This window comes from Podarcis muralis, chromosome 2 (genome assembly GCF_964188315.1).
Source record: "Podarcis muralis chromosome 2, rPodMur119.hap1.1, whole genome shotgun sequence".
Classification (NCBI taxonomy): Eukaryota; Metazoa; Chordata; class Lepidosauria; order Squamata; family Lacertidae; genus Podarcis; species Podarcis muralis.
In genome coordinates, this window is record NC_135656.1 from 58,806,180 (window position 1) to 58,829,695 (window position 23,516).

The window sequence follows — 23,516 nt, forward strand, 5'->3', positions numbered from 1 at the left end:
GATTTCTACCAGACCCCGGCAGGCCGAGAGGAAAACTTGCTCTGGAGTTTGCAGCAAGGCTGGAGGGGCCGGCGGAGAGAGCCGCGAGGGCAGCTTCAGGTGACCCCACCCGCCTCCCGGCCTTTCCGCCCCCTGGCCTGCCGCCGCCGCCGCCCCACCCCCGAGCTCCGTCCCGCCGGAGGGGCCTGTCTCCGCCCCCTCGCTCCTCACGCCCTTATTTAACTCCGCCGCGCAACAGGGGGAGCGGCTCACTCCGCCGTCCCGCCGCTCGTCTCCTCGCGCCGCACCGGGTCTTCCCCCTCCGTCACGATGCGCTCGGGACTGCTGCTGCCTTTGGCCCTGGCTCTGTGGGTCAGCGTCTCTTGGGCTGCCACTCGGACCCCTTACCAGCAGATCTTGCATCACAGCCGGCTCCGGGGCAGGCATCAAGGGTAAGTCTCTGAGCTTAAATTGGGGGGGGGGGAGCGATCTGGTGATCCACCCAACCCGCGGGACCCGGTGCCTCTTGCACGCTGGCGGCGACGCGCGTGTGCCTGGCTCGGGCAAAAGGCGGGAGACGGTTTCCACACGTTCGCCTCAGAACGGATGTGCGAAGGTTTGGGGAACGCGAAGCAGCGGCCACCTGATGGGCCGAAAGGTGTTCCGCTGCCGCCCTGCTGCCTCTCGAGTTTAGATGAATTTTTAAGATCTCTGTTTAGATTTTGGGTTCCACAGAAATGGCTCTTGGTCCAAAAACGCGTCTCCTGTTCCGGTGTAATTCGTTTAAGGGATGGTCGGAGGGGCAAGCATTTAGAAAAGGAAGAGAAAATCCCAATCCATGGATTAAAAAGCAAGTTTTAAAAAGCTGGGGGATCCACTTGGATTATGGTCAATGGGGATCAAATGGCTTGTGGAGATGAGCTGTCCTTCCCAAAAGAGTGAGGCTCTTTCTCTTGCCAGTTATTTATTCTCTATTAGGTAGGTCTGAAAGAATAGGAGGCAAGATTGTATCCTTTTGTTTTTGCATTTACTGCAAGGGATGGTTCAGGTAGTCTGTTTTCAAGTTACATAGAACTCTTCTTGTGTAGAGAAGAGTGCTGTATGAATTGAAGGTTGGCTACCCTTGAGGCACAGGATACTGGCACTAACCCTACACCCACCTTTTATGGACTGGCTGCACCTCTCACTCTCACTCTCTTTAAGGAAAGCATCCAATATTGTGTTCAGATGACTGAAAGTCAATCCAGTTCTTGCCAACATTTGCCTTACATTTAAATAGACAAAGGTTCAGTTAGCCAAGTGTTTGTCAAACTCACCCCTGCCAAGCCAGTTCTACAGATAAAGTGAAATAAAGCAGAACAATAAATGTGGTTGCTTCTCCCCCCCAAAAAAATTTTTTAAAAAAATATTAAGGTGCTCAGTGGCCAGGTCAGCTATGTTAGTTTGGCACCTGAGGCAGAAAACCCCACTAATGACACTTTCCCCTTCCTAGCAGTAAAAATGCAAGCAATAATAAACTAAATGACACTCAAAATCAACTACCTGAGGTAGTCACCTCTTTCTGATTAACAGTAGAGCTGGTTAACATCTGTCCTAAATGGCACGAACACATATAAGCTCTTTAAGCACAGCTGTTGAAATAGCACATTTTAGGCTCATGCCACTAGTGAATTTAATAAGGCTGATGGATGGCATTAAGGGGGACTTCAGGCATACTGAAACCAAAGAAATGTGAATCAAGCCAAGCTGATACATGCAGGAATGAAAAACCTCCTGGAAGGCTTTGAGTATAAAGGAAACGAATCACTTTAGTTATTTGGGGGCAAATTCTAAAAGGCCTGTTTGGGGATGCGGGTGGGCTTGCCTAGGGCTTGCCGATCAGAAGGTCGGCGGTTCAAATCCCCGCAATGGGGTGAGCTCCCATTGTTCGGTCCCTGCTCCTATCAACCTAGCAGTTCGAAAGCACGTCAAAGTGCAAGTAGATAAATAGGTACCGCTGCGGTGCGAAGGTAAACGGTGTTTCCGTGCGCTGCTTTGGTTAGCCGGAAGTGGCTTAGCCATGCTGGCCACATGACCCGGAAGCTGTACGCCGGCTCCCTCAGCCAATAAAGCAAGATGAGCGCCGCAACCCCAGAGTTGTCCACGACTGGACCCAACGGTCAGGGGTCCCTTTACCTTTTTAAGTATTTATATAGCTTTTGCTACACTACAGATCCCATCCTCCATGGCGGTTGGCTATGCTAGCTGTGGCTGATGGAGGCTGAAGTTCAAGACGTTTGGAGGGACAGATTGAGAAAGGCAGTACTACAATAGGAGCTGATCAGTCAGAGGGATCCGAGTGTTGATAGAATGCAGTTCTCTAGATGCTATTTTCATTGGTGTGTAAACAGTCACAAGTGTGGTCCTTTTAGGGGCATTCAATTCAGAGAATTCTGGTGCAAGTTGGGAAGCAACAGGCAGGCACAGGCTTAGCTGTGAATGGGCTGTGGGATTCCTTCTCTCGGGGACCTTTAGATAGATCATAATACTTATTAACCCATCAATGGTAATGCCCACTAGCATTTTTTAAAAAAACAACACCACCCACCCACAAATTAACTTAAAAACAAGGAAACAACTGGATGAAATTAAATACACAACTATCAAGGGCAAGTAGTTCTGATAGCCAGAAATGCTGCTTCTATTTCATAGATCAGGTATTTGGAATTGACATTGCTCGTTTCCTGCCTTTCTTCCAAGGAGTTTAGGGGAGCATATTATCCTCCTAACAGCTTGGTGGTGTAGGCTAGGCTGAGAGATGTTTGCTCAAAGCCAACAAGTAAGATTGTAGCTAAGTGAAGATTTCAATATGGTCTTCCCACATCCTATTCCAGCACTGTATCATTGTTAACACAGGGACTAGATTCTGTATCTTGGTTAGATCCTGCATTAGCCACTGTTTTATCAGCACCTTTCCTCACTCACAGTCACTCACTCACTCACTCACTCACTCACTCACTCACTCGTATAAGATTCATTTCTCTTTGTTGTTGTCTCATCGTGTTGTGTGTGAATATCCCAAACAGATGGGTGGAACTGGTCACTTGCATGCTGACTTTTTAATATGAAATACCAATGCAGTCAGCTCAGTCCACATCATTGCTTCAATTTTGCTGTTTCCTTCTTTCTCACACACGTCACTATGAGATTCCTATCACAGGGTGAAGGGGAAAGAAAAGCACTCCTCATGCAAGTAGCACATCCTTCTATTGTTTGCCCGCTGTGGTTACTTGAAGGAAAGGCCCTTTTCTCATTACTCAGTGTTTTTCATCGTTATCATGTCAGCTTATTCACAAGCAATGCTAAGCCAAAACCATAGCTTCGTGCAAATGCGTGAGTGTGCAGGATCCCACAGAAAGCTGCTTTGCTCCTCTGGTCCTGCTGCTGTGACGTAAAGCCATGGTGTGTTATCTGAGCCAAGGTTTATGGTTTGTCGCATTGCCCACAAACCATGGGCTGTTGCCAGGATCTGCCTTTGAGTTTACAGTGGCCAAGATCTCCTCTCTGGGAACCTTCACACTTGTGCATTTGTGTCAAGCCACACAGAAGCCTTCTCCACCCCCAGTCTGTCTCTGTCTCTGTGTGTAAACTGTTCCCCATGAGCGTCCTTCTATCCATGAGTGATGAACTTTGATGCAGGAAGGTAGCAGGCAGGCTCTCTTCCAAGCCCCTGTCAATCAGCTGTCCTCCATATCCTTTTCCTCATCAAAACTGAAGTAGGGTTAATTTAAATTGCATGAAAATTTCTTCCTAAGTTATAACTCACATTCGCTCACACACTCACTCAGGGGATCACTTGCCCTAGTGGAAATATACAAAGTTCGAATGCATTCAAAGGAAGGGTGCAATAGAGGTGGGGGAAATCTAACCTGGCTTAGTGAAGAGAAAGGTCTTTCACATTTCAGCTTCATTTATGATTTATATTCTGATCTCATGGAAATTTAAACTGTGGGAGTAATGATTCCTTCTTTATAAATACAGTGCTTCTTTTAGGACTTATTATTTACAAGACGTCTTTGAATGCCAGGGTATGTATAGAGAACTCAATATATATATTTTTCTCTCTTTTACCTGTAGTCCCAATGTGTGTGCTGTGCTGAAGCTCATGGGAACAAACCAGAAATACTTGCCAAACTGCAAAATGTGGTACCATAGGAAAATCTGCGGCAAATCAACGTAAGTACTAAAGTGGTTTGAAGAAAATACAGTGCTGTGAAGCAGATGGATCTCTGTTGGTTTTGGGGTGCTGTGCGGCAGGTGTCCTGTGCTTCTTGTTACCCAGCAGGCCAAACATAGTTTGCCAGCTTCACAGCTGCCCTGTTTTCATAGTACCAGGCGTGCTGTAAAAGCAAGAGGTCTATCAAGTCCCTGAGAAGCACAAGACACTTGGGGGTTTCCTTTCTCAGAAATCTGCAGCAAACCATTGTGTGCCATTTCCAACTCAGGTCTACAAACCAGATTTTGACTTTGGTTTGCTATCCTGCTTGCAGGATAAACCAAGATCGGAGGAAGTCAATCGCACTGCACGAATGGCAGCACATTATCCTAAATTCTCCCTTTCCCCTTGGGAAGGGTCATTGCTCAGTAGTAAAATACATGCTTTGCATACAGGAGGTCCCAGTTTCAAATTCCAACTATCTGCCCCTAAGACTGAGAAAGCCCCCTGTCTAGGGAATTGATGCCTGTCAATGTATACTGTATTGGGTTAGAGTGGCCATGCTTCAAGTAAGTCAGTTTCCTAACACTGGTTTACTTCCAGTGTGACTTCTGATCCACCCTTATATAAGAACATAAGAAGAGCCTGCTGGACCAGGCTACTGTGCCATCTAGTCCAGCATCTTGTTCTCACAGTAGACAACTAGATGCCTCTGAGAAATCCAAAAGCAGGACTTGAGCACAACAACAACACTCTTATCTTCCTGTGGTTTCCAGCAACTGGTACTGCCTCTGGTGCCCCAAAATCATTGCTTTGCAAGTTTTAGGGACCTTCTTAAAACCTGCTTTGTGTCTTTAAATTGCTGCTCTGACCTGCATCTCCCTGAAAGATGGTGATTATGTGACTCCTTCTGGCAGAAGCACAGAATTCCAAATTTGCAAATCAATTTGTACGCCTGGTCATTCATCTCCTAAAATAAACAGTCCTTAGATAATGTTGTCTCAATAATGTTCTGTTGACATAAAAATATTTTCTGGGGAAAACATGCAGCCACATATGAGAAGCCTTTCTCAGTGTGGGCACACAAAGCACTACTGGATGTGCAAGGCATCCATTTTTATGTAGCATTTTGAATTCCTGTAGCCTCTTGAGTCTGGGAAGAGCTAGTGAGAATGGGGAATGGATGTGGTTGTTGTCAGAGGCAAGTTAGTGGACTGGATAGATTACTGGGTGACCCAGTCTATTTGCTCTTAACTAAACTTGAGTTTCCTAGTAATTCATAGCACCTCCATGTAAATCAGACACAAGATTTATCATGATAATCCCTTTTCCCGGGATTATTCCTTTTACTGCATAGCACAGTGGTCTCTTCTCTTCTTTTGAATTTATTGATGGTAAACTGAGAGGTGCTTTCTGGGGAGATCATTTCCTTGTAGAGAAAATGATTCACACTGTTATGTATGAAAGACATTGCAAGCCTGCTTTGTCATAATTACATGGGTTTGTGTAGATCAAGCGTATGCAAAACTATCCGGCCTTTGTTTGCAGCCCCTTCAGTCGCACGAGGAAGACTTTCAAATCAGTCCGATGCCTGTCCCTGCAGATGTTAGCATTCAATAGACCTTGCATAAAGCACCCTAGGAAAGTGGCCTCAACACGTCCTCTTGGAAGGGGCAGTCTGCACCTAATTATGAATGTGTGCAGTGCTGGCTGGCTGCCAGGCATGAGTTGAAGCCTGCTAGTCTTCCAGGAAAGGTGTAACCTCCACGGGGTCACACAAGCTCCAGGAAAAAAATGCTGGTGTGGATATTTAGCTTGCAATCCAGCCAAACTTTGTGGATATTAAATATGCAATTCAGCCAACCACTGTGAAGAGCAGAATCCAGTAACTAGAGTAAGCAAGAAGAAAAAATTCTCTGTGAACGGAAGTGGGAAGGTTATACTTTCAACCAATGACATTAAAATTAAAAACGTAGAGCAATTTCAAGCAGGCCAGGCACCAACCTAGAGCTGGACTGAGGAATAGAAGAACAGTCAAACAGAATGGGAATAGATACAGCGCTAAATCTAGCATAGCATTAGGCATGCATAAGCTCTTCTGTTTCAATGGGCTTAAGCAGACCTAACTTCTTGTTGGATTTAGGCTGTAGGAAATGATTTCTTGACGGGATTGTCAAGCAGCACAAGGAACCAGATCTTTATGGTGCTCAAATAGAACTATACTGCTTACAAAAGGAAAGTTGGAATATGTTTGTACTTTTTAAAATTTTGGGGTGATACATAACAGCTCCCCCTCCTGTTCTCCCTACCGTCTATTATCCATGTCTTGCAGTAATCATGACTCTAGGTTGGTGCAACAGCAGATGGCAAAGGAGGTTGGGCAACATGCTGGATGGAGCGACCTGCAATGGTTCCATCTCCCACTGTATTGAGACACATGCAAGAACTCAGGGACATGACCTGGCAATGCTTTTCATAGGCCACTATTTCTTATGCATCTGGGAACTCCCATCAACCCAAAATAGCAGCCATATTACTGTTTACATGACCACTGATCCCATAATGATGAACATGTGAGTCAGCCATCCCTTATCTTGCCAGGAACTGTTTTGCTTCTCACATGTATAAACAAATCAGAAATTGGAGTGAGTTTGGGAACTTGATTAAGAAGTCCCTCTCTGAACTTTCCTTTGTTGACTGTTGAGTTGGAAATCCAAAAGGCATAATGTTATGCTTGATAGGATTTCAGTACTGTTTCTTGCAGATGGCCTTCAAAACATGAACTCTTTTACTAAGTGAGTCTTAGGAAGTAGCCCTGAAACTATTAATAAAAAAGGGTTATGGAATGCAACAGGTAGAAACACGACAAAATAAATCTGTTTTTGTGCAGAGTGTATGTTTTCCTTTCTCCCTCAAGCTTTGCCCTTCCCCAAGTTCCCCACACCGTCAGTCTATCTTGCATTTTTGGTGTATCCCTGGTCCTTTAGTCAGCACAGTTTGTGGTTTCTCGCTTCCTCTATTAAGCCAGATCGCAGATGGGATCATATGTCCATTTACAGTAAGAGCGAGGTGGGAGGGGGGCTCTAATCTAATGGCTATATATGATATACCCATTATATATATGATATACCGAATAGCATGCAAATAATCATGTAAACAGAACTTTAATATCAGCTACCGTGTGTGTGTGTGTGTGTGTGTGTGTGAAATAGAGAACTTAATTGTTCTCCAGCAGAATAAACTGGAGATTCTATACTGCGCTTCTTTGTTGATGGGAGAAGAGGAGTAAAAAAGGGATGGCTCTGACATGAGCCCTTTGCTTCCATTCAAATCCATAATGCAATTACTCTTTGATCCGGGAAGAATGTGGCTGTCCATACTGTGCAGCTGGAGGGTGTGTCTCTCATCATGTACATATTTTCCTTCAGCACGGATTTGCCAAACGCATTTGTGATGAGCCATTGGGCTAAAAGGGAATTTTATGATCATTCAGCAAAAATGTTGATACTAGAATCATAGCAGTAATTGTCTGTCTAGCACGGACTTGTCCAAGCTTTGATGAATTAGTATATTCAGAGGAAAGCGCCACGATACGAGCAAACCATTTTCGGGGACATTGAGCTGGCTGTAATTTGGGGGATCAGTTGAGCATTTCCATTCTCCACAATACTGATATGCAGGGGGGTGCTACAAGGCATGCTAGTCCTGCACTCATCAGGACCAAATTAGGTTGCACACCCCATATAAAGAGGCTTCCTGCATTTATCCATACCCATATAGACCCACAGGATTCAGACCGCATTAGAGCATGCCTGAACAGGAATGTCTTCAAGCACCTTCAGCTTGCCAGCAGGCTTGGGTAAATTTCTCAGGGCAGCCTTTCGCGCTTTAGCTGTGTTCTTTGGTACAGATACATGATCATAAAATGCATGTGCTGTGAAGCACACACATATATAAAGGCAACTGCCTTTATATGGAAGGAGCAACCGAGAAATGACTAGGCTTCTGTTTCTGTGTATTTTTAAGGATTGTGATGATTTGCACATTCTTGTACTCACTCATCTGTTCTGACATGCTGTTTACATATTTTGCACTTGGGTAGAAAGAATAACCCACCCTGACCCCAACAAAACAAATAATACAACCCCAAGAACAAAATTACATGGCAGAAAAGACCTTCTTCCTAGGTCCCTGCCAAGCTGATCTCCCTAGCGCAGGGGCCCTCTCCTATATCAGGGCTCATATGGGAAGAGATGCTCTTGGGACATTGCCAGTAGCATGTTGAGAGGTATATAGTGCACCTGCAGCTTGCTGATGTTCTCAGATGTACGTTAAAAGCAAACAAGCCCCTGTATCTCAGTCTCAATTATTTGGGCCATCAAGTCAAGGATATCTGGAATAAGACGTAGTTCAACATTATATAGGAAGCTGCCCTATGCCGTGCCAGACAAATAGTCCATCTAGGTCAGTATTGCTGACACTGATTGGCAGAGGCTTGCCAGGGTTTTAGACTGGGGACATTCCCAGCCCTACCAGGGCTTGACAGAAACTGAACCTTGGGGCCTTCTGCATGTAAAGCAGATGCTCTACTGCTTAGTTACAGCCCTTCCTGAATATTTGGTTCAACTCTAAAGAGTTCTGTCTATTGTTGTTGTTGGTTTTTTTTTTTAAAAAAATCTGTATTCCACCCTCCCCTTCTATTTTCAGACAAGAAGCTCATTTCAACACTTGTCTACTGTGGAGTCTCAATAGAGTCTAGCGGTTATGAATCACTGGCACAGACACAGCTAATGTAATTAGAAACATTTGCCTCAACAGGGTTGCCCTCTCTGTGTTTCCCTCTGGATGTCCTATTGCAGAATATTTAATTTGGAAGGCATTTAAAATGTCTGCAAAGAAGAGTTGCTGATGATAGGTGTTTTCTCCTTCACACGTGAGGGTGGGAACATCTGCCAGCCCGGAGAATATTAAGTCAGAGGTATAGAATATGGGTTCAGATCCCTGCTCAGCCACAAAGCCACTTTGGTTAAGCCTATCTGGAAGAGCTGCCAAAATAATAAAACAAGTGGCACATTATGGCATGCTGTGTGTGAGGTAGCACACCGACAATTCTCACTCCTGTCACCAGGTGCTGTGGGGCTCCACCCCACACCAAGCAATGGCACCATGTGGCACTAGGGCTGTTGGTTGGAACTGTGGACGGTTGCAGCTGAGACATTCACACAACAGAAACTTCATGGCCCTGATGGAGTGTCCCAAAGAGCCAGTCTCATGCCCTTGTCTGATTGGTACATTTTCCCATGTCTTCTGCATTTATTCAGTGTGGGCAACTTATCATTGAGGGAGGTACTATTTTATCTTTCTGTCCTGCCGGACATTGGCCTCCAGCCACTTGCTTGCCGGCCTCAAAGTATTTACCCTCCGGCTTTCATATCTGTTACATACAAAGCTCCCTGAATCATGCCTTGTCCATCAAGGTGAGCAACCAAATATGTTTAATTACTGTTCCTACAGGTTTCCTGCAAAGCTGTTTGATGCTCAGCCATCATCTTTCTTTCTCTGGTCAACACCACTGGTCTCGTTATACTTGTGCACATCTAAAAGCCCACCCCACATCTCACTTGCATGAATTCTCCTACCCTCCCAGCCCATTTGATGATATTCACGATGGTCACCAAAGCATTATAACTGTCTCCATTCCTACCAGCCTTCTTGGATGTTACGTTCTGCAGAGGCGGCTTTCTTCGTAGTTCCACTACCCTTGGAATAATATTCTAAAATGTATGCATAGTTGTATGCGTTGTGTGGCAAGGTCCCAAACCCTCCTGGGAAATGGAATAAAGAAACATGAAACAGTATTTTAGGTTAATGGGTGAAAAAGGCCACAACTTTATTGGTTACAGAGTGTGAGTGGTACTTTTTTTCCATAACATTTGAAGAACTGCAAAGCTAGAGTATAACAGTGTTTTGATCTGTATATTAAACTGGGAAGTGCAAATCAGAAGGTCTTGCTTAAAAATGTGGGACATAAAATAAAAAAATCCTTGGGCATCCCCAAAATCAGCTACTTTGAAATATGTAGTTAAAGTGAAGACTTCACCCTGCTGCCTTCATAAGGCGCAGGACATTCTTTTGGATATTCAGCGTTTTGAATGTGCTCTTATGTTGGAAGTAGATCTGATACAGAAGTTGGTTTGTATAATTGTCAGCCTATGTTTGGATAAGTTCTGGATAAATTGGCCTTAGAGCAGAGGCAGCTTATGTGACATCATAGTGTTTTATTAACTGTACAGTGAAAGCAGAGCTCTGTTTGGTTAATTATGTAACTTTCCAGAGTTGGATACTGCAGGGAAAAGGAAGATTCCCCCCCCCCCCGCCCCCGCTGATAGATTTATATGTGCTTTATGTTTTGTTTTGCCCGTTCCATAGCCAACCTGGAATTATTTGACAGCCTGTCCCACAAAAATGTAAACAAGAGTAGCTTTGCCACTTGATAATTAGAAATGAGATTTCATAAAACTAGAAGTGGGTGGTTTGTCCCTTCTGTCATTAGGGCTACTTCAGACAAGCACCACTGGTTCCCTCCCCTTCTACAGTCATGCACTTTGGTTCTTGAACATGTACAAAAAATAATCTGCATAATTTTATTTCTGCTTTAGGCATCCTTATACTGCTGCTGTTTCCTGAAGCTCATGGGGCCACCACTGTGCTCACAGACAAGGCAGGTTCTTGTGTGGACTGCCATGCCTCCATTGGAGGAGTGCAAGAGTGGCTGCCATTATTTACATCCTTGCGGATGTGGCTCCATTGTTCACATCCCAGCCCAGTGGGAGCCCTGTGAGCTTGCAAGGCAACTAATGAACCAGCCCTGCAGCTGCTGCAGCCACAGACGTTGTAGCTGCTGTCTCTATGCAAAGCACTTATCGTCATCAGCAAAGCTTCTTTATGTAATCACGTATTCAGGTATGTGCTTGCATGAAGAACACAATGGTTGCTTGTTTGTGTGGGAACCAGCCCTTGGAGTTTCATGATATTAGATCCTTTTTTAAACAAACAAACAAACAAACAAACAAACAAACGTGCTTCATTGCTGTTCTCCTGTTACTTTTGAATTTATAGCTTTTGAATTTATAAATTTTTGAATTGATTGAATTTTTAGCCACATGAAAGGATTTTTCCAGCCTTGGGGTGGGTGGCGATGATACTGTTTTTGAAATCAAAATATGTGGATTTTGTTACAACAAACTATTATTACTCATGGATCTTGACCAGGCCAATATGTTTAAGCTTATTTTTATTATTTCAAAATTTCACTTTAAATTAACTCTGAGATGTTAAGAATAACTGGGAGTGGAAGCAATGGCCAATACAAGCAAGGATTTTCCACACATTTTGAAGTCAACGTCTGATTTATTAATGGAAAAAGATTTCCCTTAAAATCACCCACCAAATAAGGCAGGAAATGTGGGGTTAGAAGCCATTTGAGTATATAGACACTCATGGTGTAAGCAGGTACTGATAGGGGAGTTGTTGACTTAGTTATATCTCAGTGTAGCCAAACATTCAAATTATCACTCATAGCTAATCAGACATCATAAGCATATATAAATGCATCACTGTTCACAGAATATACTAGTGATTTGTGCAGCTTGTTGATTCTGAACATTGGGTCCAGTGGTCCTCTAGGAACTGAATTTGGTGCTTTCATTTCATTTAATTGCTGGGAAAAAATGATGTTTCTGTAACCTTAAGAAATAAAAACCTAACTTTTCTAGCCTCTGTTGGTTTGTATGGAAGCAGAAGAGAGCAAAATCTGTTTAGAATATCCCAGAACAATTGGGTAAATAAAACATAACAATGTTTTTATAGAAAGAATGTGAAGAAAAGAGGCAAATAGTGTGGAGTAATTACGGGTAATTATCACCCTTACATGCATTTTGCTTTGTGTACACACAGAACAATTGTGTGTCCAATCATGGGAGACAATTTGTATTCTTGTATTATTTGAAGTGTTCATTTGAGATTATTTACTTACTTCTGATGTGTATGGGCTTTGGAAGAGTGATGAGTGGCCAAATATGATTGTTATTGTGATTGGTTATGTTGAGCGTGCTCCAACTATAGTTATGCACTGCAAAACCCGCAAAAGGTGATTGATTTTATGATAAATTGGGGGGAGTGTTACTGTTGCTTAGCCTATGACTGAGAGAGGCAGGCTGACCAATTCAAAATAAATAGGGAGTAGAGAAGATCAAAAATATTGCTTTGTTTCTGTTAATGTTTTATTTAATGGTACGTATTTCTGGGAGCCAGGAGTAACCCGGAAACCAGAAGGTCAGTGCTCAGTAACCAGCATATCAGGCTGAGAAAGGAGGCAGGAGCTAAAGCCAAGGAAGGAGGGAAGGGAGTCAGAGGAGATAAGATTCTGACCCTAGTGGTCTGGAAACCATCAAGCTATTACTCAAAAGCAACCTTGCTATGACCCAGGGAACTCAATGCAGCACAGAGTTGGGCTGAGCTGAGAGCACAATATAATCTACAAGAAAGGCTGATTGGAGCCCAAACTCACCACAACTTGAACTGGGAATGTCTGAACAGCTGATCTAAGTGCTTGCCTTGGCTGTGATGATCTGCTGCAGCAGACATAACCAACATCTGTATGGTCACAGGCTGCTCTGTTTGCAGATAAGGGTTTGGAGGCTGGAAGTACCGTATATTTTGCTGCACACACTGGCTTGACCATTGGCTCAGGGAGAAGCTCCTTTAAGAGATGGGCTGGAAGCAGCAAGAAGTGAAGGGGTGTGAGCAGCTGCAGAGAGAGGGAATGAGGTGGGACAGGCTACAGGATCAACCCAAAAGGAAGTCTCCTGCATTAAATCAACAATGAAATGCTTGTCAGCCAGGAGCAACTGGGGGGAGAGGCATCCCCAGAACTCTTGGCAGCAGTATCACTGCTGCATATTGCAGTGGTTGAACAAAATAACACAACACGATGGCCAATAACAATGGCACTAAACACTATTTATAGACGAATGCAAATGAACAGAAATGGCAACCAAAGTCTCTAAATCTTCTTCACCAGTTGCGGTAGAATCATACAAAAGTTTGATATATATATATATCATCTGTCACCAAATATCGCCGGAACAGAAATTATTAATTCTTACAAGTCTGGCTGATGAAGAATTGATCAAGATTGGCTGATGAAGCATTGAATGAAACAGATTGGTTATCCAGAAACTCTGTTCCGGCAATATTTGGTGACAGATTATATATATATCAAACTTTTGTATGATTCTACCCCGACTGGTGAAGATTTAAAGACTTTGGTTGCCATTTCTATTCATTTGTATTAGTCTATAAATAGTGTTTAGTGCCATTGTTATTGGCCATCGTGTTGTGTTATTTTTTCCAGCTTGTCTACATTGCAACACAGGCGTCTGTTTATGGCATATTGCGGTGGAGCAGGGTGTCAGCAAGGTTGGGGTGCTGCAGGCACTCCCACCAGTGTACCCAGACCACCCCAAACTCACTACCATCTGGACCTGCTCTCATAGCATGATGATAATCTGCTTGCCAGCACAGAGGTGGATCGGGATATGGAGCACACATTCACAGACACAGCATTACTCAAACAAATATGTACACCTTAACTTTATGTACCAGATTCAAAAGATATGTGACATAACTGTAGCGGCTTATAAATTGTTGCTCTTAGTTCTTTCAGGCCTCTTGCCAGTTGCTTTGAAGCTGAGGTCACTTCCACCGCTTCCCCTACCCTCTGCAGGGTCTTCCCAAGCAGATCCGTCCACGTTCAGACTGCCCTCCTGAGTTTTGTGTACATTAGGTTCCTGGCCTATTAGCCGCACTTCATTAACCTCCCATCTCTCTATAAATAAGCCTTTGGGAAACGACGTCAGTTCTCGAGAATTCTTTAGGTTAAACTTTGGGTGGACTTGCCTTTAATCATTCCTTTGTGTTTATTCCAGTTTTGAACCAAATTGCTGTCTAGACTTTGAGAGAATATACAATTGGCTCTTTTGTGTCCAAAAAGAACAATTAAGGAATACAAAGTATGTGTGTGTGGTTTTTTTTTTTCCTAAAGAGAAAGTAGGGTAGATGAGATTGAAAAGTTGTACCAGTGGGGTGTTGAGATCTCTAGAAGTCAAAGAAAGCAATTTAGCCGTTTCCCACATGGAATATATAATGTCTAGACAATCAGTCTGGATTTTTTGGTGTAATTTTGCTTGGAAACTATGACACATAATTTATTTGCTTCTATAACTCATGTACAGGTATTTGCCCCATGCTAAATCTTAATTACCTTGAAGAACTTTGTTTCATTCAATAGTGTTTCCCCTGTTCATTTTTATGACATATGAAATAGTTTCACCCTTGACCTCCCTCCCCAGAATATATATATATAGAGAGGTGTGTGTGTGTATTTTCTTGGTATACTTCCTATCAACCAATTTTACAACTCAGGTCAGCAGTCAACACACTATTATTCTTTGCATTTTTGTCACTGGAATTAAATTGTCCAGTCTCTTCTAAATGTTGTAAAGCTAGAAATAATACAACCCTGGGGAAATCATGAACCTGCTTTCCTTATGAATATTAAAGCATGGTCTGTAGCTGCCTTTTTAAAAAATTGCATTAATGTAGGAAGCATTTTTTGTAAAGTGAAAAAAAAAAGTTGGTACATAAATTGTAGCTTAATTAAAGTGTGGTCTACTATGGTGACTTCATTTAATAGCATTCAAGAGCAGAGAAAGAGCAAGCCAAGAGCTATTAAATCTATCAGACAGTTCATTAGTGTGTGCAATTGACCAGCTTCTGTTTTTTCTCTAAAGCCTCTGAACACAACTAATTGGCTTAGCTGCTTGGTTTATATCGCAGAAGAGCATTTGCTGCTTTACTTATCTTTCTGCTCACAACATAATTGATGTGTCCCCTGTGCCCATCCAAATAAGTACGGAGGATAAATGAGGCCATCTACATCAAGGGAATAATTAATTCCTAATGTTTAAGGCTGAGAGCTCTAATTTGATCCAAGAAAGCAAAAAGTGTGTCTCAAGGAGAGAAGTATTATTCCAGAACTGGTGGGCCCATGAGAGAAAACACTAGGTTGCTTCGTTAAGATAATAAACATAATGGAATTACAATGTTATCCAAACAATGATTAAATGTGGTGTACAAGGCCAGTGGTTCCCAAAATATCTTAATCGGCTAACAAAACACAGCACTTGCAACTTCATTCCTTTTAAAGTGGACACAAAAGACTGTTACCAAACACTCTGCTTGTTCAAGAGGCTCTGTACACCACAGCTAAACAAAGTAACAAAGTACAGTAATTGAAAGCCACAACCCCATACATTGATTCTTAGAAGTAAGCAACACTGAGTTCAGTAGAACGTAGTCACAGGTAAGCAAGTACAGAACTGCAGCTTAACACACTTAAGATTTAAGAAGAAGTAGTGGATTGCTGGAAGCTCCAAGGCAGAGGTGAGGCACCTGTGGCCCTCCATATGTTGTTAAACTACAATCCCCATCAGCACCAGTCAGCATGACCAATAGTCAGGGATGATGGGAGTTGTAGTCCAGAGATATCCCTGCCATAAGGTTATCTTCCTCTTGGACTACTGCAATGCACTTATCCATGAGGATAAGACTGATACTATTACACTGGCCGTAGCAAATTTTCTCTTGGAGGGCTAAAGTTCCTCTGTTGGCCGGTAAGGTTACCCCTACAGCTTAATAACTGCTGATATATACCATCGCTGTACTGTTTATTTTGGGTCTATGGACCGCAATGAACCTTATGTGTATATAGATTGTCTCAGTTTCTGTGTTTATACACCCATGAAGGTGATGGATGGTTGGCGAAGGACCCTGTGTGAGAGGTAGGAAAGTGAAGATCTTCCAGGGTGGGAAACAGGGGGAAGAATGGGAAGCTCCCAGATGAGAGCTGGGAGGGTCCACCTCTTTGTGTGAGACAAGGATCAAGATCTACCTTAAAGTGATGACTCTGTACTTTCTTTTCTCTTTCTGTTTTTGTTTAGATTTTTAAAATTGTATTATATTATGAAAAGCCTTAATAAAATTTTATGGGGGGAAAGGATTGTGTTTGCCTGTTTTCATGGTGAGGAAGTGGTGTATGAATGGAAAATACATGCATACCTCATAGGTTGTTGCTGTGATTGTGGTGTCCCATTTTGGGTGTTGTCATGATGAGAATTGCAAGTAGAAAGGTAATTCCAGTTCAGATAGGTGTGAGCATGATTACATCTCCAGCTGGGAAACTTGGCTTGTATGAGCCATCCCTATAATTGCAGGCAAGCATTTGGACCACAATATAAAGTCTATATATGAACGGTAGTCAAATGCATAGAATGGGGGTACCTGTGCTACAATTTAAAAAGTCACAAAAGTCACAGTACCGCCTGATTAAACCGTGCTACTTAAGGTTGTGTGTCTGATTGCCGCCCCATGCTCCAAATAGCCTTCATGTGAACAACTAGCATGTCAGGGAGGATTACAACCCAGCGTTCTACTTCTAATTTTCTACACACACACACACACACACACACACACACACACTGCATCATTTAAGCATGATTTACCTTAAATTACAAACAACCACACCCATAAATCAGTAAAGAAACTATCAAAGCAGAGCGAATGAAACACAGCATAAAAGGCTGAAAAACAGTCAACTTAAATGCTTCAGCAAATATTCATTGGTGGATTCATCACCTGATATGCTTGTGACAAACAGCTCACCATTCATGCAGATAGTGTGATCTTCCATCTATAGTATGCTGTGGTATGGTCTTTTGGAGCTCTGTGCCATGCAACCAACTGAAACTGGCATGACGGCTAGCCATTGCTTTGACTATGCTGCATTTCTTTCTCACTGCAGAATGATTACCTACGAATGTTGTCCAGGATATGAAGAAGTTCCAGGGGAAAAAGGCTGTCCAGCTGGTAAATCAATTGAAGTACAAACTAATACCTTGTGCAAATTTGGGATGGTGTGGGAGCGTCAGTGCATACATTGATTCAGCCAGTGAGCCTCACAGGTAGCTTTCAGTGAGGAGGAGACGCCTAGTATAGTTTCCAGAAATTATGATGGGAGTAGCAGCAGGTCATTTAATCCCCAGGCTGCTTTACTCATTACATTTTGGGAGTACAGAATGCAGTCAGTAACCAACAAGGCAAATTCAGTGTTAGTCATATGCAGACGAGACCCATTGAAATTAAGGCACTTAAGTTACTTAGGACTGTTGATATAAATGGGACAACTAATATTGGATATCACTCTAGATGTAGTTCACTGATTAATGAATATGTGGTGAGCTGCTACTCTTCTGGGCCCAAATTATATCTTGCCAACATCTTAAAATGAGCATGGTGCAGGCAAGTTCCTAATATTCAACCCAAACCTTCCTTGTCCCCATCATTCCTGTCACCACTGGGGTTGCTGTTGATGTCTGCATGCAACCTATTCCTTCCATAGACAAGCAGTCTTGGCAATTCTGCACATATTTCTTTCCCTCCCCCCTAGAGTTCCAAGATCCATTATTCCCCATTTATTAGTGACTATTACTCATGATGGCTATCTGGAATGTAGGGTGGCATGATGACTACCTGAAATCAAGGGTATCGTGCCTCTGAACATGCGTTACTTGGGGAAAGCAAGAGGGGTGGGGTGTTGCATTCTGCCCCTGCTTGTGGGCTTGCAAGAAGCAGCTGGTTGACCACTATTAATTTTTTTTTGAAAATTATATACCTCCCTTCATTTATAACATAAAACATAATGCACAGTATATGTCAGTACATAATATCCTTACAATATAAAAAATTAAAAACAGCCAAATAAATACAGTTCATAATAAGAAGCAATATCATGGTACCTAATATAGAACAGACATCATGGATACATATTAAGCAGCAATATCAAATTAGACACAGTATCTTACTTACTTCGCTGAATCTTTATACAAGTATAGGCCATCATAAAACATCCATATATAAAAATTAAAAATATATACAAATAAACAGCCATGTGAAATATGTAGTAGCTAGGATTTTCATGCTCTGCATCTTCCTTCCCATCCCAAAACACCCTCAGGGTGGGTAGAGCCCAGTTTGTCTGCCTTCAGCAGTAGCTGTTAATAAACAATGTCCTATGCACCAAGTTGCTAGTAAATTAGCATTAAAAGTTAAGCAATGTTAGAGGATAGCCTCAGTTATACGGGGCAGGGAGTATGAGGTTTGAACTTCACCTCCCTTTTCTTTTCTCGATAACCTGGCTGCGAGTAAGTCTGTCATTGCTGCCAATATGTTTCCTTGTCACTGCCCACAGAGAGCCCAGCTTTATCCTTTATTAGGAATAAAATGCTGGACCAGGTGGAGCCGTGGTTTGATGCAGCAAGGCAGTTGCTAAGTTCACTGTATTCTGCACAAACATATCTATTGTTATCTCAGTTGCCTCCTCCAGCTCCCATGCCTTCTGTCATGTCTGAAACATGCTGCACATTACTTTCTAGTACAGTGGTACCTCTGGATGTGAACGGGATCCGTTCCAGAGCCCCGTTCACATCCTGAAGCGAACGCAGCCCGCGTCTGCGGGTCATGATTCGCTGCTTCCGCGCATGTGCGTGACATCATTTTGAGCGTTTGCTCATGCGTGAGCCGTGAAACCCAAAAGTAACGCGTTCTGTTACTTCCGGGTCGCCGTGGAGCGTAACCTGAAAATGCTCAACCTGAAGCATATTTAACCTGAGGTATGACTACATGTAACGGTAACAGGACAGCCCTTTTTTCTTTTTTGCCAAGGAGGGTGTGACTTGCAGCTGAGAAACAGCAGGAGAGGATAAGGGTGCTTAACCCTTTATCCACACATAGACTGCCGGCTGCAAATTGTCCCTCCTAGTGACTTCCCTGCCACCAAATTGTTTCAAACATGCATTTTCTAGGGCAGATGTGAACATGCCCTTGAAAACGCATTGGTTACAAAGGGTGCTTAGGAGAGCAATTTCACATAGGAAGATAGTAGGTGGAGAAAGGGTGACGTTCGCTTTCCCCCTGCTATTTCTCCACTCGCGAAGCAGCTTTTTCAGTTTTAAAAAATGGGTCATTGGGCAATTCTTACAAGCATTTCCATGTAATATGCATTTTTATGGTGAAGTAGTAAATGTTAGGGACGCGGGTGGCGCTGTGGGTAAAACCTCAGCGCCTAGGACTTGCCGATTATCAGGTCGGCGGTTCGAATCCCCGCGGTGGGGTGCGCTCCCGTTGCTAGGTCCCAGTGCCTGCCAACCTAGCAGTTCGAAAGCAACCCCGGGTGCAAGTAGATAAATAGGGACCGCTTATCAGCGGGAAGGTAAACGGTGTTCCGTGTGCTGCGCTGGCTCGCCAGATGCAGCTTGTTACGCTGGCCACGTGACCCGGAAGTATCTGCGGACAGCGCTGGCTCCCGGCCTACAGAGTGAGATGAGCGTACAACCCTAGAGTCTGGCAAGACTGGCCCGTACGGGCAGGGGTACCTTTACCTTTAGTAAATGTTATGATTATGCTATTGCCTTGTCAAAGTGAAATGTCATCTGTATTATTATTTTTAAACAGCTTTGCCTCTTTCGAACCTGTACGAAACACTTGGAACTGTTGGGGCCTCAACCACACAGCTCTACTCTGCCAGCTCTAACCTGAGTGCTGAAATCACAGGCCCTGGAAGCTACACAATCTTTGCCCCAACCAATGAAGCCTGGGCATCCTTGCCTGCCGTAAGAATAAGTGCCACTTCAGCTTCCAAAACTTGAATGTGTTGAGGAAATCATGAAAAATAGAGGTGGTCTATCCACAAAGTGGGTAGGACACAGTAAGAAGATTGGAATCATTATTTTAAATGAAGGAATAAGAATATTCAGACACCATAATTAAACATCATTATACGTATATTCACATTTAAATATTGTTATATATTATTTCATTGTTACCCTTTCTAATATGTTGTTTTGTTGTTCCGTAAACCACCGTGATATTTCTTTGAAATGAAAGGCAATATACGAATTATTTAAATAAAGGAACTATTGGGATCACACTTCCGAAGCTCAGGTCCTGTTTCTCATAGGCATCCGGTTGGACACTGTGAAAGCAGGATGTTGCTCCACATGGGATGGGCCTTTGGCCAAATCCAGTGGGGCTCCTAGTTGCATGTCAAGACCCCAAGGCCTCCCCCTTATGTTGAATAAGAACACCTGGACACAGTATTTTGGGTTAATGGGCAGATAAAGGCCACAGCTTTATTGGTTACAGAATGTGAGTGGTATTGGCTTAGACACTGGAATTAAACCGACTATATCTGACTCCTGCCCGCCATGCAGGTAATCCAGTAAGGGTCAACCACCAATAGGGGGAGTCCTGTTGATGTACATCAACTAAGAACTCCCCCAGGGTCCCCAATGGGGTCATGGCATGGCCCTAGCCCCTACTCGGGCTTCAGACAAGATCCACACCCCTGGATCCTTTTAACGGAACACCCTTAAAAATGGAGGGGCAGGTGATGGCCACACCTTCCCTCCCCCAAATCAGGTTTTGCCTAACCGCCAAACCTTACAAAAGTTGTGGTGATTGCTATGAGGTAGGTGAAAACAGGAAGATCCCTGGCCGGACGGCTGCTTAAATTAGCCAAGTCACGCCCACCCACCCACCCCACCAGCCAGATTGGCTGGCTAGGGCTGGGACGCGGCTAGAGACTCCCCAATGACCCGGGAGCTTGGCTCTGCCCCCGCTGTGTGCAGGAGGGCCTGCCCGCAACACTGTCCCACCAGTGGAGCAGCTTTCTAATCTTAGTTGCTCAAGCTCCCATTCTGTGTTCTTTAACCCTTGCAACTTCCAAGAGCACTCCTGCTTATCTTTTATCCTGTTTCTTTTCCTGTGCCTCCCATAGCTATTCATAAGAGGGATGATTAGATGAAATTACTTCCCTTAAAGCAGAAAATACAAAAGGCTGCCAGTAGCTGAAAGCAAGATCTAGAACAACCTTTCTCAACCTTGGGCCCCCAGATGTTGCTGGAATACAGCTCCTATCATCCCTAGCTAGCAGGACCCCAGTGGTCAAGGATGTTGAGAATTGTAGTTAACAGCATTTGGGGACCCAAGGTTGAGAAAAGGCATTGTATAATTTTATTCACAGTGGGCTCAGTTCATTGGATGGGAGCTGTGTAGTGCAAGTAACACAACTGCTAGCTTGAGGGTGCATTCCCCTTTCACCTGGGGAGCTGTACACAAGAAGCTGCAGTCAAGGAATCTTCCCAGCAATTGTATGTTGTTCCACTGACAGAGTTGTTAGCCCTCACAGTAGGGGGGTGGGGGCAGTTGCAGTCCAAGCATATTTCCTTCCTTCTTGCGAGGTAGAAGCAGGTAGAAATAGTCAGGTACTATTAGTCAAGCATTGACATCTATGGCTTTGTGAGAATAAGCTCAGTGGAACTGAGTATTTGGTCTCATTTGCTTTTTCTCAGGAAATGTTGGATTCTTTGGTGAGCAATGTTAACATTGAGCTATTAAATGCTCTTCGCTACCATATGGTGAATAAACGAGTTCTTACGGATGATCTGAAACATGGAACAACTCTCCCTTCAATGTACCAGAATATTGATGTACAGATCCATCATTATCCAAATGGAGTGAGTATTTGGTAAAACGGCAAGGAAAACTGAAACTACAAGGGCAATTGATATGTACCAAATATTATTTAAAGAGCTCAGGATATTATTTTGCTTCTATTTTAGATGGCCAACTTAATTGTTCTGCCAGATGTATTAATATGAACTGGCTTTCCCCAATATAAGGGGTGGGTGATGTAACCGAAGGCTTGGGGCCAGCCACCATTTTGGCCTCATGTCCGGGAAATCAGTGGACACTTTTCAAAATATGAATAAATGAGTAATTTATTTATTGACTTATTAAAAGGATGAAGCTTACTTTCAAACCACTAGGATCCTTCAAGGTGGCTCTCACAGATGCACACAGACAACCTTTAGAATTCTCCCTGTCCCTCTTAAGTACACATAGACTTAATGATAGAGAAAATGATACGTGGAATTCTTTAAACCAGCTATTGACATATTATCACACTGACATAATATAATATGTTAATCATATATTCGCTTTAGTTTTTTATTTGTCTGGTCCCTGTGTTCCCCAGATTGTGACAGTGAACTGTGCTAGGTTGCTGGAGGCTGACCATCACGCCACCAACGGAGTGGTCCACCTGATAGACAAAGTCATTTCCACAACAACAAACAGCATCCTTCAAGTTGTTGAGCTTGAAGAGAATCTTGAAACCCTAAGAGTAAGTCCATTTCAAATATATATCCCAATATTTCCTTTGAGGCCCATTTGGGGCGAAATCACTTTCTTGAAAACCTATTAACTTGTATCCCTACTGGATTCCTTCCTTTCTAACATGCCTAATTCCGTTTCTTTTGTATTTATTCAAAGACTGCTGTGGCAGCTGCTGGTCTCGACAGTCTTTTGGAAAGTGAAGGCCAGTTTACATTGCTGGCTCCAACCAATGAAGCTTTTAAGAAGATCCCACCAGAAACCCTAACCAGGATCCTAGGAGACCCAGAAGCTCTGAAAGGTAAACAGCTGTGAAAATCTCTATTGTACATAGATATAATTTGTAAACCACTTTGACTTTTTTTCTACAGTCAAGTGGTATACAGTGGAACCTCTGGATACAAACTTAATTCGTTACGGGGATCCGTACATACCCCCAAAAGTCCACATCTAGAGCTGCTGCTTCTGTGCATGTGAGCGGTGCTATAGAGCGTTTCTGCACATGTGTGTGCGGCGAAACCCGGAAGTATACACTTCAGGGTTTGCCGCGTTCGCAACCCAAAGGTTACGTTACCCGAGGGTCCACTGGATAAATTTTATAAAATTATTTTTTAGAAAAATCCTGAGTAGAAGGGGACTGGAGGTAGGGGAACGTCTTAGACTATGTGTTTTGCCAGAAGTCTCCAGCTAGTATATGTGGTCTAATGTTAGTAATGAATCTGGGTCAGATGTATTTCTGGAACTTTGATATACTTTTTCTTGGTGCGTAATTCACTGATGATTTTATAACATTGCCATATCTTGAAAGGCAAGGTTAAATGTTAATTTTTCAGGGGTATGGGGTGGGGAGAAACTTATATTTCTGTAATGGTTCGAAGTGACATACCGCTGACCTCAAATCTTTTCTCTCTCTGATTTCTCTCCTTAAAGTTAGTAGCAGATGGACATTGTGGTGACCTCGACAGCTGCATTGCTGCTGCTTACTGGGAAG

The 23,516-nt window shown here is 43.3% G+C and overlaps 1 protein-coding gene across 1 annotated transcript in view; it reads left to right on the forward strand.

Annotated features, from left to right (window-relative positions):
• The first annotated feature begins 218 nt into the window (after positions 1–218).
• TGFBI (transforming growth factor beta induced) overlaps positions 219–23,516 on the forward strand; it is a 39,673-nt gene continuing 16,375 nt past the window's right edge. Inside the window, exons 1-7 of the mRNA XM_028718094.2 lie at positions 219–431; positions 4,096–4,194; positions 17,097–17,161; positions 19,805–19,962; positions 21,703–21,867; positions 22,389–22,535; positions 22,685–22,826. Coding sequence (XP_028573927.2) covers positions 310–431; positions 4,096–4,194; positions 17,097–17,161; positions 19,805–19,962; positions 21,703–21,867; positions 22,389–22,535; positions 22,685–22,826 — 898 coding nt within the window. The 5' untranslated portion in view covers positions 219–309. The remainder of the gene's footprint in view (positions 432–4,095; positions 4,195–17,096; positions 17,162–19,804; positions 19,963–21,702; positions 21,868–22,388; positions 22,536–22,684; positions 22,827–23,516) is intronic.